The sequence below is a fragment of the Leguminivora glycinivorella genome, chromosome 4 (genome assembly GCF_023078275.1).
Source record: "Leguminivora glycinivorella isolate SPB_JAAS2020 chromosome 4, LegGlyc_1.1, whole genome shotgun sequence".
Taxonomy (NCBI): Eukaryota; Metazoa; Arthropoda; class Insecta; order Lepidoptera; family Tortricidae; genus Leguminivora; species Leguminivora glycinivorella.
Window position 1 is genome coordinate 11589426 of NC_062974.1, and position 22568 is coordinate 11611993.

The 22568-nt window shown below is 37.9% G+C and overlaps 1 protein-coding gene across 8 annotated transcripts; it reads left to right on the forward strand.

Moving 5' to 3' along the window:
• The first annotated feature begins 193 nt into the window (after window positions 1-193).
• On the forward strand, window positions 194-22521 carry LOC125225425 (glutaminase kidney isoform, mitochondrial). Of its 8 annotated transcripts, none has more exons than XM_048129147.1 (11): window positions 13090-13154; window positions 15639-16050; window positions 16295-16347; window positions 16856-16897; window positions 18576-18672; window positions 18798-19158; window positions 19541-19693; window positions 19799-20079; window positions 20194-20502; window positions 20611-20765; window positions 21592-22521. In XM_048129147.1, exons 2-11 carry the CDS (start codon window positions 15931-15933, stop codon window positions 21947-21949), a joined length of 1929 nt encoding a protein of 642 aa, XP_047985104.1. In that variant the 5' UTR covers window positions 13090-13154; window positions 15639-15930; the 3' UTR covers window positions 21950-22521. The 8 variants fall into 8 exon arrangements, with proteins under 8 accessions (XP_047985102.1, XP_047985103.1, XP_047985106.1 ...); XM_048129148.1 differs by having other exon boundaries at window positions 16862-16897; XM_048129150.1 differs by having other exon boundaries at window positions 15639-16017.
• Window positions 22522-22568: the final 47 nt, after the last annotated feature.

Consider the following 22568-nt stretch of genomic DNA (forward strand, 5'->3'; position numbering starts at 1 on the left):
TTTGTATAAAAAATATTTCATTCAAAAAATATTTTTTGTCGATTTCCATAAGTTTGAAATGAAGGCGACTCTGGCCCAAAGAAGGCAACAGCTTATGAAAACCTTTTCACGATTTTTCTCTAAATTTATTATATTTTTTTATTGTGAATAAGGTAATTCAAAAATAGATGTCAAGAATTAAAACTTCTCAAAGTAGTTTTATATTTTGACATAAAATCTATGAATTATAGAGCAGCGAAGTTAAGTGGTCCAATGATAGCAACCTTCCCCGACCTACTAAACACAAAACAGAGCAAACTAATAGTAGTATTCTTTGAAACAATTGCAACCATTGTTTTAGGCAGGTCAAAAAAGGCGAGTAGCGCGGGTAACAATTTCATGCGAAGCCGAAAATTGTTAATAAAGACGCCACGATTTTACTAGTGTAACCAAACGTCGACTCAGTCAGCTTTAAGCTTCAAGGCGGTTGAATGAGATGTTCCTATGACACTGTCGCAACATCGCGGCCATGGAACTAAATATATGTGGTTCCCAGCGAGTGGCACTCCTCCCGGTAGTACGATTATTTATAAACGACAAGCAGGAGAATAATGTCTCAGTTTCGCGAGTGCCTTGTGCGAATCGGCTGGCGTCGGTTGCCTCGGGAGTTCGCCCCCGTCCGGTCCCGGACTGTTCATATTGTTATGCGGACTTTGTCCGGTGGTGGATACGACGATTTCGTTATGGATTTTGGAAATGATTTCGAGGTGAATATTTTATGCCTTTCATCAGCATCACATACACAAAAACTACAGAAAACTCCTGTTCTTTGAGTTCAAATGCAGAGGATTCAAACGAGTCCTAACTCTCTCGATCTCACTTCGTTATCATCAGTTTGAAGTAAAGTTAGCTTAGACGAACTCTGCGCAAAATGGTAGCAATCAACCCTGATTACACACAGGGTAACTTATGACAGTTACAAAATGCAGTACCTATCTGACATACCAAAAGCCGCAGTTTAGACTGGCTGATTGTCGTGTTTCGCGTCATGCCGCAGCTTCCAAAATGTAACATAAATTCATATAACTTTTGACTATCGCCCGTATCCCGTAACACCCTAAAATATGTATAAAGTATAAGTACCAGTGTTCGACAGTGCCTATTAAAGTGACAGAAAGGTGGCGTCTATTGAACATTAGCATAGCTTTGACCTTAGAGTCTGTTCGGAAAGTCAAGAGTCGTGGAATGTATTGGACCCCATACATTTCACGACTCTTTGAGTTTCCGAACAGACTCTAGAAGTAAATTATAGCATAGTCTTACTACTCCATTCAAAACAGAAACATGTCGCAGAATGTTAAAATTTTGCCAGTTAACTCTGTGGAAATTATTACAGGCAGTGTACAGTCACCGGCGATAACATACACATCACAAAAAGAAGCCCGCAAAAATATCTGACACAAACATAATGAGATAAATAAACACTTAGAGGTCTTGGTCATTCGTTTTACAAAGGTATACAAAGGTATATGATATTTATTTTCAACCATGAGAACGTATAGATAGATGTTAGATAGGATTCATTATAAAATTGACCATAAAATTATCCTGTTGGGAATACACGTACAGTCAGTAAACCTGTCTTTAATTTAAAACGGAATTTAAAAGTCAACGAATAGGTAACTTTAGTTAAAAGTATTTATGAAGAAGACGTAATTTCTAATCGGACATTGTGAAAGTAATAAAGTAAATCCATTTCATTATCTACAGATACTTGAAATCATCTATCCATACTATACTTACTATACTAATATTATAAATGCGAAAGTAACTCTGTCTGTCTGTCTGTCTGTCTGTTACGCTTTCCCGCTTAAACCACGCAACCGATTTTGATGAAATTTGGAACAGACAATCTTTAGACCCTGAGACAGAACATAGGCTACTCGGAACATACGTTGAAAGTTTGTATGGGATTTCTTAATTTTAAAAGATAAAACCATGAAACTTTATATTTTAGCACTTGATAAGAAATCATTAAACATCTTGATAAGGTCGAACGCGATTAATTAACATTATTTTTACCTTTTTTCTTTTTTTTTTGTGTGTCGTGCGGTAGGAAATAAACATTAACTAAAAGCGGGTAGATTATATTTATTTGTCTACCCCGAACATTTATATAAATTAATATCAGGTAGTTTTGTATTGTTTACATCTCCGGTGACATTTTGCTGGGACGTCAGTCTTCCGCGACCACGGCCAGTGCAACCTGGCCGAAACGTTGGAAAAAAGGTAAAAATAATGTTAATTAATCGCGTTCGACCTGTATGTGACTTTAAATATGTGTACAAAGCGCGAGAACTTAAAGTGTTATCTTAAAGTGTTTTTTGCATGATAGTTAATAAAAGTTACGAGTACTATAGATAATAAGTAGATATAAGTTATACATTGCACGCCCATGTCGGGTAACTGTTGGGACTATACTATATACATTATACATACCTGCTATCTTTTGTACACAGTTTGTCAATAAAGTGTTTCTATTCTATTCTTGATAAGGGATAGGGATAGGGTTAGCGATAGGGATAGCGATAGGGATAGCGATAGGGATAGCAATAGGGATAGCGATAGGGATAGCGATATTGATAGCGATAGGGATAGCGATAGCGATAGGGATAGGGATAGGGATAGAGATACGGATACGGATACGGATAATATGGGTATCGTTAGAGGGATACGGATAATCGGTCGGCGGTCTCTTACAATCAATGTGCTCTAAGACGATCGTTGTTTGCTTGCTTGATGATTATGTTTGCGATAAGTATAAGCAAAATGTAAAAAATTGTAAGGGATAATAGAAAAACCGGCCAAGTGCGAGTCGGACTCGCCCACCGAGGGTTCCGTACCTACAAAACTATTAGGTACTTTTACGTTACTCACATAAGTCTAAAGACTGGGCTAGGCTAGAAGTATAGGTTCTCTAATGAGCATAATTGTGTTTAGCGCCACCTCTCGACGAATTCGCGAACTAATTAGCACAGCTTGCGTGAGGTCTTTTATAATGTTAACCAAATTCAACATTTTTTATTTTATTTTAAAGTAGGTGTTTTATGTAAAATTTCGTAGCTATAAATTTTAACACCTTTATTCATAAACGTACACTAAAGTTATCCAGCCGATAAAGTTCGTTTATCCTTTCTATCACACCGATACGTCGGAAAGGGACAACCGAACTTTATCGGCTTGATAACTTAGTGTACGTTTATGAATAACGGGGTGAGTATTACCGTACTGTAAAAATGTAATGTATAGTTGTATACGGATTAATGAATTTAATATAGATAGGTAATTATTGATATGTGGCAAAACGAAGGAAATTGTTTACACCTTCGCAATAAGTATCTAATGATATTTTTTTAATTTACCATGTTACTTCACGTACCTACTTAGGTACTTATTTTAAAAACTCTGAAAATGTCTATTGAGTTTCTGTCGCAGACCACCATGTGGCTTCTGCATATTCTGCGCTGTGATAGAGTTGCCATAGTAGGTATGTATACCTATCTTATTATTATTTTATACTTTTAAACGAGCAATTCTTGTATATTTATTTATTTGTTTATTTATTTATTTATATATATATATTTATTTACACTGACGATCTCGGAAACCGCTCTAACGATTTCGCAGAAATTTGTTATGTGGGGGTTTTTGGGGGTGAAAAATCGGTCTAACTTATCCTTAGGTCCCGGAAAACGCGAATTTTCGAGTTTTCATGCGTTTTTCTTCGCGCGCCATCTCGTGTGCAGTAGTTGTACTGTTAAGAGGATACGATACCGAAGCACGAATTCAAATTTGAGATTTTTAGGTCTTTATCGCCGTCGCGCTGACGGGGGTGGAACCCACAGAGAGGCCCTGTGTGCGCGGCGCACGCACACACCCGTGTCCGCGGCCGGCGCAAGTACTTACTCGCGCTCAAGCGCTCTCTATAGTTGTCTAGTTTCGGACTTCTGATGCATAATGTTTTGGACTCCGTGAAGATATTAAGTGTACTGATTTGACTAAAATGCAAATTTGTAATGTTTTAAGGAATGGTAGAAACAATTCCTTATCTTATACATAATGTGATTATCTTAAAAGATGATTTCTTTTAAGATGGTCACATTGTTAGCGAAATAAAGTTATTCGGTATGTAAAAAGCTAAAACCTTTTCGATTTCAAAGAGAAGCCATATTAAGTATAGGAGTAGGTACGTACAATCAACCAATTAATCTGAATCCTAGGACACAGGCCAATCTAGACCCTTTCACAGTAAAAGTAAAACTGACTTCTGTAGCAAATAAAGGACGGTGTCAATACGACAGGGTTCTAGAGTGGCCTAGGATTCTACATAATTGGTTGACAGTATCTACCTACCAAAAATGTATGTGAATCTTATTCTTTTTTTTTTTGCACATGTTTGACAGAAGTGACAGCGTAGGAAAATTTAACTAGGTAACAATTTGGTACCTATTATACTTACCAGACACCGGATTATGTTCCAAGGTAATTAGAACTTTTTAGCAGAATTCTAACAAAAAATCTGCCAAAGCATAAGGACCTTTTTCAGATGGAAAGCTACATATGCATCTTATATTTCTAATTTTCTAGGGTTGTGTATACATATTACCTACCTAGCATTAGAAATACAAGGCTTAGCACAGAACAAGACCAACCATAAAAACAATTTATTTGGGCGATGACGTAACAGCGTGGCTCCGTTGCGTCGTTTGCCCCGGTGTAGGATTCGGCAAGTTGCCCCGGAATCGCCGAAAAACCACACCTTTCGGCCAGAAGTCTGCGCTCGCGATGGTGTCCTGCGCTATATCGTCGCCTAGCACCCATAGTACAAGCTTTGCTTAGTTTGGGGCTAAGTTGATCTGTGTAAGGTGTCCCCAATATTTATTTAATTACTTTACCATAATCATAATGTAATAAAATGTGCATTTTTTCGTGGTTACCAACATGCATACCAACCATAAAAATGCTTAACTAATTTGCCAGCTAAATTTAAACCTAGGCTATTTAAACGTATAGATACTTTATATACTTTTATTATTTAGATCTTATTTATACTTTTCGGCAAAGCATTTTTGTTACCGCAGAATTAAAACGTTGGTAATACTCATTTAATCTACCTACTAAGGGCATATGTAATGTTGCTTGTGCAAACAAGGCCCGGCTATTGAGTTTCGAAATGTTATGTACATTTTATAACTTGATAAGTGTAAATGGTTCAAAAGTGCAGTAAGTAAAAAAGTAAAAAGTAAGTGTTATTAAACAGAAAAACTATGGGTCTTATTTGATGCAGGTATGAAATAAGGCCCATGCCGCCCATGTTTCCACATGTTCACAACCTTCGATACCCAAGAAGTAGCGTTGCGGAAATAGAGATGGATCGGATATAATCTTCAAAGATGAGCTATCATCAGCGCCAGTATTTGAGTGGTGGCCTCAGAGTGGAAGGCGACCCCGCAAACGCCCAGTACTTATGATACACAATACACATAAACACTATTACATTATAATATATATTGCCCCGTAGGACAGCAGGCTACCCCACACTACTTTAATTAAGTACCTAATTTTGTCCCTTTAAACTTAATATGAAATAAAGTCTGCATATCTTGACCACATTGACCTTGACGCACTGCTTGTTAAGACTTGAACCCCTCTAATTTAGAGTACCATATCCTAAATGCATAGTCCTGAATAAATGTGTTTTAGACGACAGACCGTAGTATAAATACTTATCACAAAAATCGATGATTGAATTCATGAACACAATGTTTACACAAAGTTATAAAACTTAAGAAGCGAGCGATGGGCCTTATTTAGAGAAGTAACTATTTAGGGCATTTTGTGATTCTATGTCTGCGAAGAAAATATACAAAACGGCATGATTGATAAAACTTAGAAGAAATATAAGCACTGGGCCTTATTAAGGGCAGGTACTGGTACCAACCTGAACAAACTATGTATTACTAAATAAGGCCCATCGTTTTTTTTAATATTTTAAAACATGACTTAAATTATTAATATTATGTCTGTTTTTATTGTGTGTAAATAAGTACATATAATATGACTAATATAACTACTTACCTAATTGGTGTTCGGCAGAATAGTAATAAATAAACAATGATGACCGAATACCAAATTTTCGGCAAAATGGCTGAAAAGACCGAATACCAAATAGTTGCCTAATATTCGTGGAATCTATCGTAAAATACAGCATAACTTTATAATTGTTACTAGTAAACCAATGACGAGAAAAGTTATGCATGTATAAAATAAACTTATACCTGTATGCAATTGTTACGTACCTATACTTATAAAAATATGGACTTAGTATTTCCACAGAATATATATTACAGATTCAAACTTTCACGATTTTTACACATATTTAAAATTGCAAACGGGACTTAATCGCGTATTTACTATGTTTTAAACACTAACCTCCGACGTTTCAAGGACGGCATTGTCCCCGTGGTCTCGGAGCAGACTGGTCTTTTTTGGACCACCAATTTTAAATATGAACATATAATAGTACGTATTTCTAACTAAAAAGTTCGTCAAACACGGTATGTCGATATTTCGACGTAGTATATCGATAACTTTTCACATCACTAGATTATCGACATTAGATGTCGAGTATTTCCCATCACTTTATTTCAGTGTACGTATATAAAAACTTAGCCCCGCCCCTAAATTTGGTGCGATAGGGACAACTGCAGCTCAGGCGCGAAATCCCGCGTAAAAACTGCAAAAATCGAGGTTCCGCTCTCGACTGTTTCCTCTTCCAAAACTTAACCAATCGTTACGAAATTTGGAAATCAGAATGACAAGGAAATTATCTGTGTCGGACCGTTTCGTTTTTTTGGATAATTGATCTCAGTTTTGAATACCACGCCTTTCTTTCTGGCAAATTCAATTAAGCCGTTTTGGCCAACTTTGAGAGGCTCTAATTCCTTTTAAAACAAAAATATCAGAAAAAGCAAAACGGTCCGACACAGATATTGATAATAAAAGTCTGTGTTGAAAAAACCATTGATCTAGCTTCAAAAACCAGAGAGGAAACAGGCGAGAGCGTTTGTATGGAGAAATGAGGGGTATCGTAGCGTCTTAAGACAGAATTCTTTCGGTCGATGTAAGTACTATTTATTGCAAACACTAGATGGCGAAACAGGTCAAGGCTAAAACGAATAGAAAATACACTATTTGAGTTTTTGTGGCGAAATACGCGCCATCTCGTGTGGAGTAGTTGTGTTGTTAAGGCTGAGAATTCTTTCGCTCGATGTAGGTACTATTCATTTTTGAACTAGATGGCGACACATGTCAAGGATACGAAACAGAACCGAGCGAAGCTCGGTTGCCCAGATTATTGTATAATAGGCAATAAGAGGCAAAAAACATATTGTGCTAAAATATTTAAAATACCTACAGTCATTTCCGAAACGTGCGAATTCATGTCAATACTTTCTTTTATCAGTATTACACGGAGTAGGTAAACGTTTCGTGGCAGCGGCAGCGCACACTGCAGAGAGCGCACGTGGACACCGGCGCGGCGCCACAGAATATATAATAGCACAAGTAAAGAAGGCGCACTGCTTTGATGTTTCCGAAATGCCGCCTTTTTAAATACCTACAACATTCTTACAAAGAAACGAGCCGCACGTGCGCGGCGTCCAGTGATAGGGTTACCAATGGATCCAAACGAATTAATACTCACATTAAATGTTATATTATTATATTCAAGTCTTGAGTACTTTCTAGGTATATACGCTGTATTTATATATTTTTGTTCGAGGTTCCAACATTACAAGCCTTATTGAACTTTTCCGTGGGACTTAATCAGTAGTAGATCTGTATAAGAATATCTTTTGGTATTTATTTTATTCAATATGTCTATTTAATTAAGTATTATTAGCCATTCCACCCGCGGACATCGCTTAAAAAACCTCGCGACGTAAAGTAACAATAGAAAGTGCGAACGTGCATTCCGTGAGAATGTGCGCCACCCCTGAGTAGGCCGCGAACTCGCGGCCACAGCTCGCGGCCGCCAGGATATACTTGTAGCGCGGCGATAGGATAGCGGAGTGAGCCGCCCCTGGCGGCGCCAGCGGACGCGTCTGTGTGCGTGAGCTAGGTATGCATACAACACTACAACTGCTGTAGGCACCCCCCCCCCCCTCAGCGCGTCCTCTGCGGCGCGGCGATAATCACCTAGCCCTAAGGCCCTGGTTTCTCTGGCCCGTCACACGCGCCCGGCGGCGTTTGGAATGTTTGGATGTGAGCCGCATGTGCCGCTGTGCCACACGCTGTCGGTCGCGGGTGCGTGGGTTTTCTGACCCTTGGTCACCCGTCGTCGGCGACGGAACTCAGAAGCTCTGGTAGACTGATTTTTGAACTATTGTGTTGTGCTCTGATCAAAATGAATGTAAAAATACTTACATTGTAATTCTTAGAGGAAGAAGATTATACGCGACTTAATCCGTTTCCATATAAATATTGATATTACCCAAAAAAAGAGACAGTCAAACGATATTTTTGTATGAAACCGGCAAAAAGAAAGTAAAATTTTTAACTTGGTACTCAAACACTTTCATTGTAGTAAAGCAAAATTTACATCATATATTCGATTAAGTATATCGAAAACAGTTCACAGAAGTACAATTCATCCATTGAATTACTATGTACTAACATACTAGAAATTACACCCCAAACAAAGTCTGTGCTCCGGCCGGCAGCGCGCGGCGCATGCGTGGGGAGGTACCGTGTCATAGAGTAAGACTTGACCAATGAGCACCTAGACGCGACACTCTTAGTGTAGACCTTTTTTTATACTTTTTGTAAAATACTAACCCCCTTATTCATAAACGCACACTAAAGTTATCAAGCCGATAAAGTTCGTTTGTCCCTTTTCGGCGTATTGGTGTGATAGAAAGGGACAAACGAACTTTATCGGCTTGATAACTTTAGTGAACGTTTATGAATAAGGGGGTAAGTAGTTTAATTTTAGCACTATCATACATTGTGCTATGTTTAAGTTCTACTAAGTGAAACAAAAATACATTATTGATTTTTTTCATATACCTACTTTAATTGCCCTTGAAGAAAATCATAGGTTATTATTGTATGAAAATATCGATTACAACTCGTGTTAGAACTGTGTAGTATTCATAAGTATAACGTGAAATAAATTTAACATTTCTCTTTTATATATTACAAACAGAATATAATCACAATTACTATACTTCATTACCTACATGTCAAGTCTGTGCGATTATGATGCGATTAATCTATGATTTCGTTCAACAAAATGGCAGCGATAGCTTCGCGTTTGAGGAGCGCGTCCCTTCATTGAAATAATTACTTAAATAAAGATCGATTAACATAGCGTGTATACTAACCGATGAAATGTGACACGTCAGTTTTATTCGATTTTCTCGTATGGCTTAAACAGCATCTTGTTGCGCAGGAAGGCATTTTTACATTTTATTTGTGTGCAGGCAGAAACATAAGTCCAATGGACTTATGTTTGTAGCGCAAACGTTTTGCTCGCAGTGTCCTCTCTAGTATTACCTCAATGAGTTCATCATTATCTTTAGAGAAGTCAGTCATTTTCCATATCAAGACGCCACCCGCCGTCCGTTGCTATTGTACAAAACGAATACAGACCGTCGCGTGCGGCGTGTGACCTTCGCCCGTCGAACCACCCGCCACCGGCGACGTTTCAAAGAAACCACCCTCAAACATTTTCGAACAAAACATTCGAACGTCGTCAGTCGCGGACCCGCGTAAAAAACCACAACACGTTCTATGAACATTGGTCAAGTGCGAGTCGGTTTTCGACTTTTCCATACAAAGAACTCATGAGTGCCTGAACGACTGTGATGGCAAAGTTAAGAGCGCTATGACAAAAAAAGGCGATATATTGTAAAATGTACAATATTTATCGGCGAAATTGTACACTTTACTCATACTAAAAGACAGTAAAAGTACTTGTTTCAGTTAGAAAATTTAATTAACTGTCGGTTCATTAAAAAACATATGGAAGAAAAAGCTTTTTAAATTAGTAATGATTTTTTTTCTGATGCTCGTTTAGGAAAAACCGCGCGAAGCACAGATTTCGGAGCTCTTATTATGTACAATTTGATAAGCTCACTCTCATAAATGCGGTAAATTTAAATTCCTAATATCTTGTACTTTAGGCCCATTAAACAATATTTATCATTTAATCCTTTGAAATTGAGAAATTGAAAGTAAAACGAACTCAATTTTGTCTTGAAAATACATCGAAACAAGTGATCATTTCTCCGAAAATCTACATGTTATCGAAGTTATTTTAGTATATAAATAATCTGCACAATGTGCTTAAATTGCTGTTATCCATTTGTCGTTATAATATTTTATCATGATTTTTTGCCAATTTTTTGAAAACTAGCCTTCCTGTCGCTATTTTACCGCCGACGGACGCCTGCGATTTCAGTGCCGCGCCGGAGCTCGAGGAGGTGAGACGTATGTCGCTTCGCTCTCCGAGTTTTCATCGCAAACGTCAAGAATATTTATCGTTGTGTGGGTCGGACGCCTTGTTTATATACGGGCTATCCTCGCATTGTGTGTGTGTAAACAGCGACCAACGAATTTGATCCTAGATCCGTAAATATTTGCTTTTGTAATATTTTGTTATGTTTGAATGTTAAAGTATTACAACGTTATGATGATAAATATGCGAAAATTACAATACGGTCAAGATGATAAGACACATCAAGATGGTACTCGGGATCTGATGATGGAGCCAGAAGGTGGTCACCAGTACCAGTGAACGATGTGAGTAAACGACTTCGTGTTTAGGCTCGTTGGGTTCGTCTCAACAAGACCTTTGACAAGAGGTGGTACTCAGGGTCTGATGATGGAGACAGATGGTTGTCACCAGTACCAATGAACCATATGACTAAACCACTTTGTGTTTAGCCTTATTGGGTTCATCTCAATAAGACCTTTAACAAGAGGTGGTACTCAGGGTCTGATGATGGGACCAGATGGTGGTCACCAGTACCAATGAACCATGGAACTAAACCACTTCGTATGTAGGCTCATTGAAATCGTCTCAACAAGACTGTCGACAAGAGGTGGTACTCAGGGTCTGATGATGGAGACAGAGTGGTTACCAGTACCAATGAACCATATGACTAAACCACATCGTCTTTAGGCTCATTGGGATCGTCTCAATAAGACCTTTGACAAGAGGTGGTACTCAGGGTCTGATGATGGAGCCAGATGGTGGTCACCAGTACCAGTGATCCATGCAACTAAACCATTTAGTAATCAGGCTCATTGGGTTCTTACTTCTTCTTAATAAGATCTTTGACAAGAGGTGGTACTGAGGGTCTGATGTTGGAGCCAGATGGTGGTCACCGGTACCAATAAACCCATGTAACTGAACCACTTCGTTTTTTTATGTTATTCAAATATGCGAGTTGATTTTTGGTGACCACAATCTCTCTCCATCATCAGACCTTGTGTAACACCTTGAAGTAATTAGAATTATATTTGACTTATTTTATCATCATATTAATATATACTTTACTCTAATACTTATCATATAACAAAAGCAAACATTTGGGATGGGATCTACTTAAATATGACCACAGTTTATAATTATTACTTTAAATTTTTAAATAAATTTTAACGTAATTAATATTATTTTGCGCTATATTCTAGTCTTTTCGTACAAAATAATGTTTATTAAAAATCAAAAGTTTATATCGAGATAGTAGATTGTGGTTGTTATCAAAATTCCATAGGAAGGATCAAGATTGTTTTGTCCATTATTGTAGTGCGAGCGAGTGATAAGACGTGCTAGAAAGGGTCGGCATATTGGGCTCGCGCGGCGGGTAAAATACCTAATTTCGCCCGACGCCGAAATGTTATAACGCTCTTAACTTTTCGCACTTTCAAGACTTTACGTATATATCTCGGAAACGATAAGAGATAGAGCAAAATGGACTTCAGATTTGGGCTGTCGTTGCCACAAATTCTATGTTTTCGTCAACAGAGACCTTTTTTTGGACCGATTTGAACAAAATTTTGCTCAGTCCACTTACAAACGGTCTTAAGCGCCTCCTTTTTAGTAGGAACTTAAGTCATTTTGGCAAATGAAAAAAAAATTGAACAATTTCTAAAAAGAAAAAGACAGAAATGAATTTCTTTCTACCTGTCCATCACGCTTACAAAATTTTAAGACGTTTAGTAACTGCTTGCAGCGTCAGTGAGTGAAAATCTTAATTTGAGTTTTTTTCTCGTAAGTCCGAATTACGCTTGACTGTAGATTTCTAATAGGTTTTCCTGTAATCTACAGGTAGAGGGCTATCTCGTGTATTTTTTTGAAAATTTTACGCTAAGTAGTTTCGGAGATAAGGGGGGGGAATGGTCATTTTTTGTCTATTTTCTTAAATTACTTCTAAAGTACCAAAATTAAAAATTAAAAAAAAAATATATTTCAAATGCTCATAAAATGCTCTTTCATTTGATATATAACACAATATAGTTTTAATAACTTTGATTTTTAATTTTCAAGTTTACCCCCCAAAAGTGACCCCTATGATTAAATTTCATTTAATTAAATTACATGTCCGTCTTTGGGCCACAGGTTTACATATGTGTACCAAATTTCAAGTAAATCGGTCCAGTAGTTTCGGAGAAATCGGCTGTAACAGAGGGACAGACAGACACACGAGTGATCCTATAAGGGTTCCGTTTTTCCTCTTTGAGGTACGGAACCCTAAAAAGTACTTTTTACCCACGATCATAGTGTCGAAATACGGGCTATGTGGGATGTTTATAAAGGTTTCCCCAGCGTATATAGAATTACCTACGCTGTGGTCGATGTGTAATATTTCTACAATCATTGCAAGCAAAAGTATTATGTGCAATCGAAATAATCGCAGATAAATATATTTACCTACAGAGAAACCTACGGATCCAAATGAAAATCTTAATGAATACTTTTATTACGCGGGCGAAGCCGCGGGTAAAAGCTAGTCATCTATATAATGAATTTTAAACCTGAAAACTTTCAACTTGATTTTAGTTTTTCCCCATGCTGAGTAACATGTTCGCAGACTAGACGTTTGGGAGTATACACTGGTCAAAAAGAGAAATAAAAAAACAAAGTGTGATGTAAAGCTGCATTTTTGGTATGTTATTTGGGGTCCTTGGGGGAATGTAGGACTATATTTTGCAAGCAAAAAAATGGTGTGCTAACTTCGTAATTTAAAAAAAAAGTAAAAAAATCAGACTTTTTTTGGTTTTTGCCGTTTTATTAAAAAACTATGCATTTATGGTCGAAAGTTGCTTTGTAATATTAAAAGCGCATTAAATTCCAAACAGTTTGACATCTTTTTTATTAATGGCCGTCAAATATTTTTTGAGATATGAAGCGTCAAAAAAAGAGCATTTTTCCCCTTTCTATGAAAATATTCGTTTTGCTAATATTTTGAGACAGATATCAGCAAAAAAACTCAGGCTATTACATAAATTGTAAAATAAACATGTAGAAAACTTCACTAGCTTTCATTTAAGACCAAAAGAGTGCCAGTTATTTAAAAAAATAGGATTATATCATAAGTCTAGTATAACTGGATCAGAAATAATCGGTGGATGGTAATGGCCAAATGGGATAGTTTACATATATTTACAGGAGGCGTAGCGGAGAACGAATTATTATTATTTGGGGGCTGTTCAAGTATTACTTAGACACATATTTGCGTATATCAAATCAACATTTATTTAGTAAGTTAAGTTTACGGTCAGAAAGACCTCCGGATCGCCGCTTGGCGGAAAAAATATTTACGAGTAGAAAACCCTCATTAATTGAATCAGATTGTTCCGAAATTGTTCTTGTACGGACTGGTTTTTAAAGCATATCACTGAGGGTCAATAACATCGATGCAATCTCACGAGCGTTGTCGTGGACGTGCCCGAATCATAGTATTCTCCGTTTAACGAAATATCAGTTCATAGTACTTATGTGTTGTATTGCACGCGCAGATCTCTCCCCGCCGCGCAGGTGTAGTCGGACCATAACTCGACAGTATAAACGCTTGTACAAAAACTGAGGAACAGCTGTCTTTTTACGCTGTCACTACATTTGGCGAATCTTCTAGCCAACATGTTTGCCCTTACTGCGGTGGCTCGCCTCTGCCTTTATATGTCCTCCTGGTCTTTTAAACTGGACAAGATGTGGCCAAGATATTTGACTTCGTGTACTCTCCGCAATTGTGCTCCATCAAGCAAAAGAGGTGGTACATGTGTGGGCATATGTGCTGCCTCCATGAGCATAAATTCAGACTTGTCCGGATTGTATCTCATGTTATGCTGGCTGGCGTATCTCTCGCATTCTGCAAGTAACTTACGCATAATTCCCACAGATGGTGCTAGTAGGACCATATCGTCTGCATATGCGATGTGATTTATCATTTGCCCATTGATGGAGCAGCCAACCTCGGTACTGGTCAAAGCCTGCGACAGCCCATCCATGTATACGCTGAAGGGAGCCGGAGACATGCTGCCTCCTTGTCTCACGCCACAGTTTAGCCCGCTGGCTGTGGACAGAGTTGACTTCCATCTTACTACGTTCTTCTGCTGGGAATACCACTTCTCCAGTATCTTAATAATTGGGGTGGGCGCTTTCCGTTCCCGTAGTTTATTCCACAGCAATTGGTGGTCAAATACAACTCAAGTGGACTTTCTATCACTACAGGAGTTGTGCCATCAAGATGCAGAACCAGGACCCTCAAAAAGGAAAAAGTAAAATCTAACTAATTCTGTTTTATTTTTCTAATTTACTAAACTTCAAAATTTTATTTTTCCCCTCACTCGCTCGGAAACACGTGTTTTGTCCTTTAATACCAGCGGGTAAAAACGCATTTTATCCACTAGTGGGTAAAGTAATTTGACCTTGAATAAAGTCAAATTAACTGCTTTAAAATTGATGAAAGTAGGTGAATCTAATAATAAAGATGATTTACCACCTGTGGAACTACTGGAAGCAGTGATAAACGCATTTTTTGCGTTGTAGTTTCCTCGCTGTAGTGAGGGGAAAAGTTTTGTGTTACACTCGGGTGCAAAAGTATTTTACTTCTCGTGTGTTAAAAAACTCGCAAGTTCAGGATTCTATTCTCGAACCACTCGCTTCGCTCGTGGTTCAACTATAGAATCCTTTGACTTGCTCGTTTTTCAATTCCACACTAGGCGTTAAAATACAACTTTGCCCCCTTGTATAACAAATAACTATTATTTTATTTCTTCATTAGTAATAGTCAAATCGATGCAAAGTTAGCTTAGACAATTTTTTCAGATAAACGGATATCAAAGAAAGTAAGATCGAATAGATAGCACTTTCAACCTAAAACTTTTAGCGTAAACTATTTTACCTTAACCAATCTACCAGACTCTTGGCTTCTCTATTTATAGATTTTTTTTTTGTTCACCAAAGTAACTATTCGTCTTACTGACCTTTATTTGAACTAAAACTAAAGCAAAATAAATTTTATACAATGTTATATTGCAATATATATCATATCATGAAGTATTTTGCAGATATTTGTCTAAAAATATAGGTATACTTATGATAAGATTCGTAATCAACGCAATCATGACAATCAAGAAACGGCGTAGGTACGTTACGTCTAATTAGGTCCTATAAATCTGAAGATAACATAGTGATAATGAACGTGACACGTAGATAAAACCAATGGCACGTCAGAGGTAAACAAGATCTGATAGTGGGAGCCCGCCGTTTCTTCAGTCAGTTGGCGCTTGCGCGTTACGGCATCGCGGTACGGCGCCAGTGCGAACACTTATAGACTGGTTGGTGGGTTAGGGCTGTCCTGTCTTTCCCCGTTCGTCACCATGAGCAGCCGCCCGTTCCGTCGGCTCGCGGCCGCAGCCCGGCCTCTCCTCCAGCGCTCCTGTGGGTGCTACCGGGAATACAGTCAAGTAATACCCGTCTACATTATAGACAGGCCCGCTGTGAGTGTCCCCTTTGCTTGAAACGCTTCCGTATCGTATAAATGTGACATTGACACCTAGTGTTAAATACACCACTTTGTAGGTCACTGGGATTCATAAGTGTCAGTCAGATCAGTCATAAGAATCAGCAAAACTATTATTACCATGGTGACCGGCATTATTCATCGATTACTGTAATATCTTTTGCTTTGTAACTTATTGGCTTATAGCGCATTATATTAACGAGTTGCCTAAATTGTTCCAGAAATGGCGAAACTCTGCACCCAATTTTTATGCAGCTCAATCTATAGATATGAGGTAAGTTTCAGTTTACATATTTTAAGGATGAAGTGGCGAAGCTCCAAGTCACGGTTAAAAAACTATAAACATAAACAATCAAGTCAAGCAGTTATGTTCCCGTCTAGCAGTGCAGCTGCATTAGGTTGTTTCAAATAATCAAAGCGTCGCACTCCACAAATTACGTACATCTTCAGCGACAGTTATTGGGAATAAATTGTTTGTAATGACCCACATCAACTCCTATTGATCTGTATTGAACCGGCCGGCGCCACGAGAGCTTCAATTCACCTCTGACATTTTGCACCAATTACGGTTACGTAAATAGAAAACAACCTGGAAGCTTCGTAAATGAGGACTAATAGCCAAGGTTATTAATAACCAAAATTGTTTTATGCTTGAATATTCTCGAATTTATTTATTTCTTAGTTCTTCTTATTTATTTATTTATTGTCGCATATGTATGTATGTTGTATATGTGTACCTACTAACAATTTACTTATGGTAATGTATGTTGTTTTCATGCAAGGAGCAGACAATATTCGTTCCTGCATAACCTCGACTCCTCGTCGTGAGTACAAACCCGGCATCCCGATTGTTGTGATTTTGCATGCTTATTTTATTGGTTTGATTTTACCTACGATTTAATGGTTTTGCTCTCCTAGTAGGTAAACCATCTTCAGCACGTCGATTTATTAATCGACTGCCTTAATACTCGAGATATTTAATAAAGCAATGTATTAATAGTTATTTGTTATACAAGGGGGCAAAGTTGTATTTTAACGCCGAGTGTGGAATTGAAAAACGAGCAAGTGAAAGGATTCTATAGTTGAACCACGAGCGAAGCGAGTGGTTCGAGAATAGAATCCTGAACTTGCGAGTTTTTTAATACACGAGAAGGAAAATACATTTGCACCCGAGTGTAACACAAAACTTTTCCCCTCACTATAGCGAGGAGACTACAACGCAAAAAATGCGTTTATCACTGCTTCCAGTAGTTCCACAGGTGGTAAATCATCTTTTTTACTAGATTCACCTACTTTTATCAATTTTAAAGCAGTTAATTTGACTTTATTCAAGGTCAAATTACTTTACCCACTAGTGGATAAAATGCGTTTTTACCCGCTGGTATTAAAGGATAAAACACATGTTTCCGAGCTAGTGAGGGGAAAATTAATTTTAATAGTAAAACTATGTGAAAATGTAATGTAGATAGTGATGTGGTTTAAAGCGATCATCGTCAACTAGCTGCATCCTAGCTCGTTTGTTTAAGAAAAGTACCTAATATTAATGTAGGTATACACTAATAAGTGTAGGTACTTTGATTGACTACTTTGTCAATAAAGGTCATGATTCATGATCATGAATTCATGAATGTCATGATCGCTTCTGTTTAATTTCGATTTTAAACAAAAATAGCTTCACGTACTTACACCTAGAATTAATAAATATTGCTAAGGCAAGACCAGAAAATTAATTTTGATAAGAATTTATTATGCTGCTGTTTGATGATCTTTAATTCTTAGGTCACACACCAAAAAACAAAAATAATATGATTTTCTTTAGTTATTGAGTTGTAAATTGATAACTGCTTCTACGTGTGTCATTTTTAAGTATTTTTTCCGATTTGGTGGTTAATTATAGCATATTCAGGCTTCAATTTTTGGTAAATAGTTAAACAAGAAAATTTCCACAAAAATAAAATTAATCGAATATAACTACATGATTATTATATAAATGGTGCAATATTGATATGCAGAAATCTTGCACTAAATAACAATATTTTATTAAAGTTAAAACTACATGGCAATAAATATCGCTAATTATTTACCAACTACAAGTTTACCTAGGTATGCATGCGATTTTCAGCTTAGTTTGTGATTTTCCATATTTATAAAAGGTTCTAGTAACTAGTGCTTAATTCTTATTTTTATCACGTCGGAAGTGATCGATGTGGCATGGAGAATAGGCAAACACTTAAAAATAAGCAGTTGGATTCTACGTGGCAGCCACACCCCCCCACTGACGTCAAACCTAAAACGAGCTAGCGCGTGACGGCCTGTTATCGAGCACTTTCGAACTCACGACCATTGGTATTTGCCAAATAAGCCCCCACATTAGAGCTGTTTTTTGGCAGATGTTTACGCCCACGATCACTTTCCTTTATATTGTTGTTTGCACAATTAGTTATAACTATTATTTTGCTAACGTACAATTCGGTTTAAATACATATTGGTCTTCTTGTACAGGGTAGCAGAGGGATCACATAAAAACGCAGATGATGTCTTGTTTGATATGTTCAAGAATGAAGACACAGGTCTCCTTCCCGTTGGAAAATTTTTGGCCGTGAGTATTTACTATTCAATTAGCTTTCTACTTCGGTATTATACGGAATGAATTTGTTCTCAGCAAGTTCTAAGCACCTATTATAAGAATCTAAATAACCTGCATGGGTACAACTGTTCTTACAGGCCTTAAGAACAACTGGAATCAGAAAGAATGATCCTCGAGTTAAGGAAGTTATGCACAACTTGTACAAAGCCCATAAAGAATCAAACTACGAAGGAGGATCACCTGAAACTCTGAAACTGGACAGGAAGGCATTCAAAGAAGTGATAGCGCCAAATATCGTACTTATAACGAGAGCATTTCGTAGTCAATTTGTCATTCCGGATTTCCAAGATTTCATTAAGGACATAGAAGAAATGTACTGGGCAGCTAAGAGCAATACCGATGGCAAAGTGGCTAGTTACATACCTCAGCTAGCTCGGGCCAGCACAGAGAATTGGGGAGTCAGCGTTTGCACAATTGACGGACAAAGATTTTCTATAGGTAAATATGGTTTAATTTATACCGCCAACCTCTTTCTAAGACATCTAAAATTCCAAATGCTATCTAAGTATAGATTTGCCTTCCAAGAAAATTAAAGTAAATAGATTTATGTCCAATGACACTAGACTAACAGTTTCATGAGCTAATATTATGCCCATGCAATACGGGCCAATACCATAAAAGCTCATAAATTGTTTTCCGGAAATAAATTACCTAATACAAAATGTTCTTTTGAATACCATCATGTCCATCACATTGAGATCTCGATCGGGTCTAATAAAATGAAAATGTGTTACGAAATATCGAGAAATTATATCATAATTAGGAAAATTTGTTTCCAGATTTGGTAAAATGAAATAAATTTTGTCTAATATTATTCTAGGTGACGTGGCGGTGCCATTCACGCTTCAGTCGTGCAGCAAGCCGCTCACATACGCCATGGCGCTCGAGACGCTGGGGCCCGACGTGGTACACAAGTACGTTGGCACCGAGCCAAGCGGCCGAAACTTCAATGAGCTCGTCTTGGACTACAACAGTACGTACGACATCTCACACCTACGTTTATTTACCGATCCAATCATATTGATAGACGAATAAACAAATAGCGACACGACTATTTATTTACCTTGTTTGTTTACAGTGAAACCTCATAACCCTATGATCAACGCTGGCGCAATATTGGTATGTTCTCTACTGAAGCAATTGGAAAAACCCGAGATGACCCTCGCTGAGAAGTTCGATTATGTGATGTCGTTCTTCAGCAGGCTTTCGGGTAATGAGCCGTTAGGCTTCAACAACGCAGTATTCCTGTCGGAACGCGAGGCCGCCGACCGTAACTATGCGCTCGGCTTTTACATGCGCGAGCACAAATGTTATCCCGAAAAAACAAATCTGCGCGAGTGCATGGACTTCTATTTTCAGGTCGGTGTATTGACTCACCTATTGCTACACAACACTCAAATGCGCTTATCTTACATCCGCTACTCTCGAAATAACCATCGGTAATTAGTCAAGTGTTATGTACGGCTGTTTCAGTGTTGCTCCATGGAGGCCAACTGCGACATAATGTCCATTATGGCGGCTACGTTAGCAAACGGGGGCATTTGTCCCATCACTGATGAGAAGGTTCTCCGGCCAGACTCCGTCCGCAACGTGTTGTCCCTAATGCACAGTTGTGGCATGTACGACTATTCCGGCCAGTTTGCTTTCAAAGTGGGCCTCCCAGCAAAGTCAGGAGTATCAGGGGCCATGCTCATAGTTGTGCCCAACGTCATGGGAATCTGCACCTGGTCACCACCACTTGACCCTCTGGGCAACAGTTGCAGAGGACTTCAGTTTTGTGACGTACGTGGACACTTTATCTTTTTCGATAATATACCTCACTATTCAAAATTCTGTTCTTTTACGTTTTTTTCATCGTTTTAATAACAATCGTTTACCATTTCCTTACAGCAATTGATCGAACGGTTCAACTTCCACAAGTACGACAATATCCGTTATGCGAGTCACAAAAAGGACCCAAGGCGCTACAAGTTTGAATCGACTGGTCTAAGCATCGTCAACCTTCTATTCTCAGCTGCCAGCGGAGACCTCAGTGCGCTCAGGAGGTAATACGCAAACCGATTAATTTGTAGGTATTATTTAAGTGAATTCATAAACAAATGCTACAATTCTTGTAACATTTGCCTGTAGTTCATCCGAGGAGAGTGAGTCGGTCCCACATGAGCCGGCGGAATCTTCAACTAAGCCTAATTAAAAACAAGTAATAAAAATACACGGCATCGTAATTGGTATATTACACAAAAAGCTTAATCATTGGCCATTGGCGTTTTCATTATTCTTTCGCGAAAGTAATTGGCACATTATTATTCTTTTATTTCTTGCTTATATTGAAAATCGATAAGACGAAACCTTCTCAACGAGCTTACCATTCATATTTGCTTATCGTTGAAATATTCTAAAATTTCATGGCTTCCTGCAGTATGTCGCCAAAGTGTAGATTATTTTATTCTATTTATCAAAATCAGGATGACATGAAACTCACAAACTTTCAACTGATCTTTCTTTGCTTTTAAATGTTTTGGCTGTAGGCATAGCTAACTGAATTGCTCAAGGAAAAAGTTTTAGGAGACAACAACTAATAGGCACCGTAAAGTGAACAACGACGTCAAAAAAATGAAGATACCCAGTTCATTTGTTGTAGAATATGCTATTAATTATTCACCGCAGGAGTAGGAATATTGGAAGTAGTTTACCTAATACCGCTTTTGTGGCAAACGTAGAAAGGAAAAACGCAAATAAACATTTAAAATATCAGAAATCACCTATATTAACAAGTAGAAATTCGTATAGTACCTACCCATACTTCACCGAGCAAATTGAAAAACTTACGAATTTATTTTTACCTGATGTTATATTCCGTTTGTGTATTAGGCATCACCTCTCCGGGATGGACATGACGCTGTCGGACTACGACGGGCGCACGGCGCTGCACCTCGCCGCCGCGGAGGGCCACCTGGCGTGCGTCGACTTCCTGCTCGCGCAGTGCAACGTCAACCACGACCCGCGCGACCGCTGGGGCAGCCGTCCGCTCAACGAGGCCGAGACCTTCGGCCACAACGCTGTCGTACAGTACCTCAAGGAGTGGGAGCGCGCGAACCCCAAGACCAAGGAGACCCCTGGTGGCGCCTCTGTCGCCGAAATCCTCGAAGCCCACCCGGACGCCAACGATGCCGTCAAAGACCCGAGTATTCAGGAGATCGTCTCCAGAAACGGCGATAAGATACAGTGAATGAATCTCAATACCTTATTGTGATTGCTGTCGATCTCACGAAATATTTTAGACAAAGAATTATGTTAACTATTTTTAAATGTATAAGTAGAAAAATTTTTATGATGCAGTTTCGTCAATGCATTCTTATTTGCAAAGCTGCCTCGATGTTATAGGGCAAAAAACTTAAGAATCAATTACAGACACAAAATGTTTATAGAAATATTTACGAATTGTATTGAAATATTAAACATTCCATTTAATGTTGTAAAACTGTTTACATTTAAGAGGTACTCAGCCAGATTTGATATTTATTCGAAATTTACAGATTAAACTTTGTAGCATCTAATATACCAGCAAATATAAAAGTAGAATATATGTATTAAAATCCTATCTCAAATTAAGACAATAAATTAAAGTTATGGTAGATAGTTTAGAGCAAAGAGAGAAAGAGAGAAGGTAGATAGTTTAGAGCAAATAAATTTATGAAGTTTTGAATTCAATTGTTTGTTGTGTCATTTGATGTTGTCCAAATATGTACTGTCAATTAATAAATTGTTGAGTTTAACAAATTAATATTTATTTTTATTAACTATATCAACTATAGTTTTTATTTAACCCATATTTACTAATATTATTA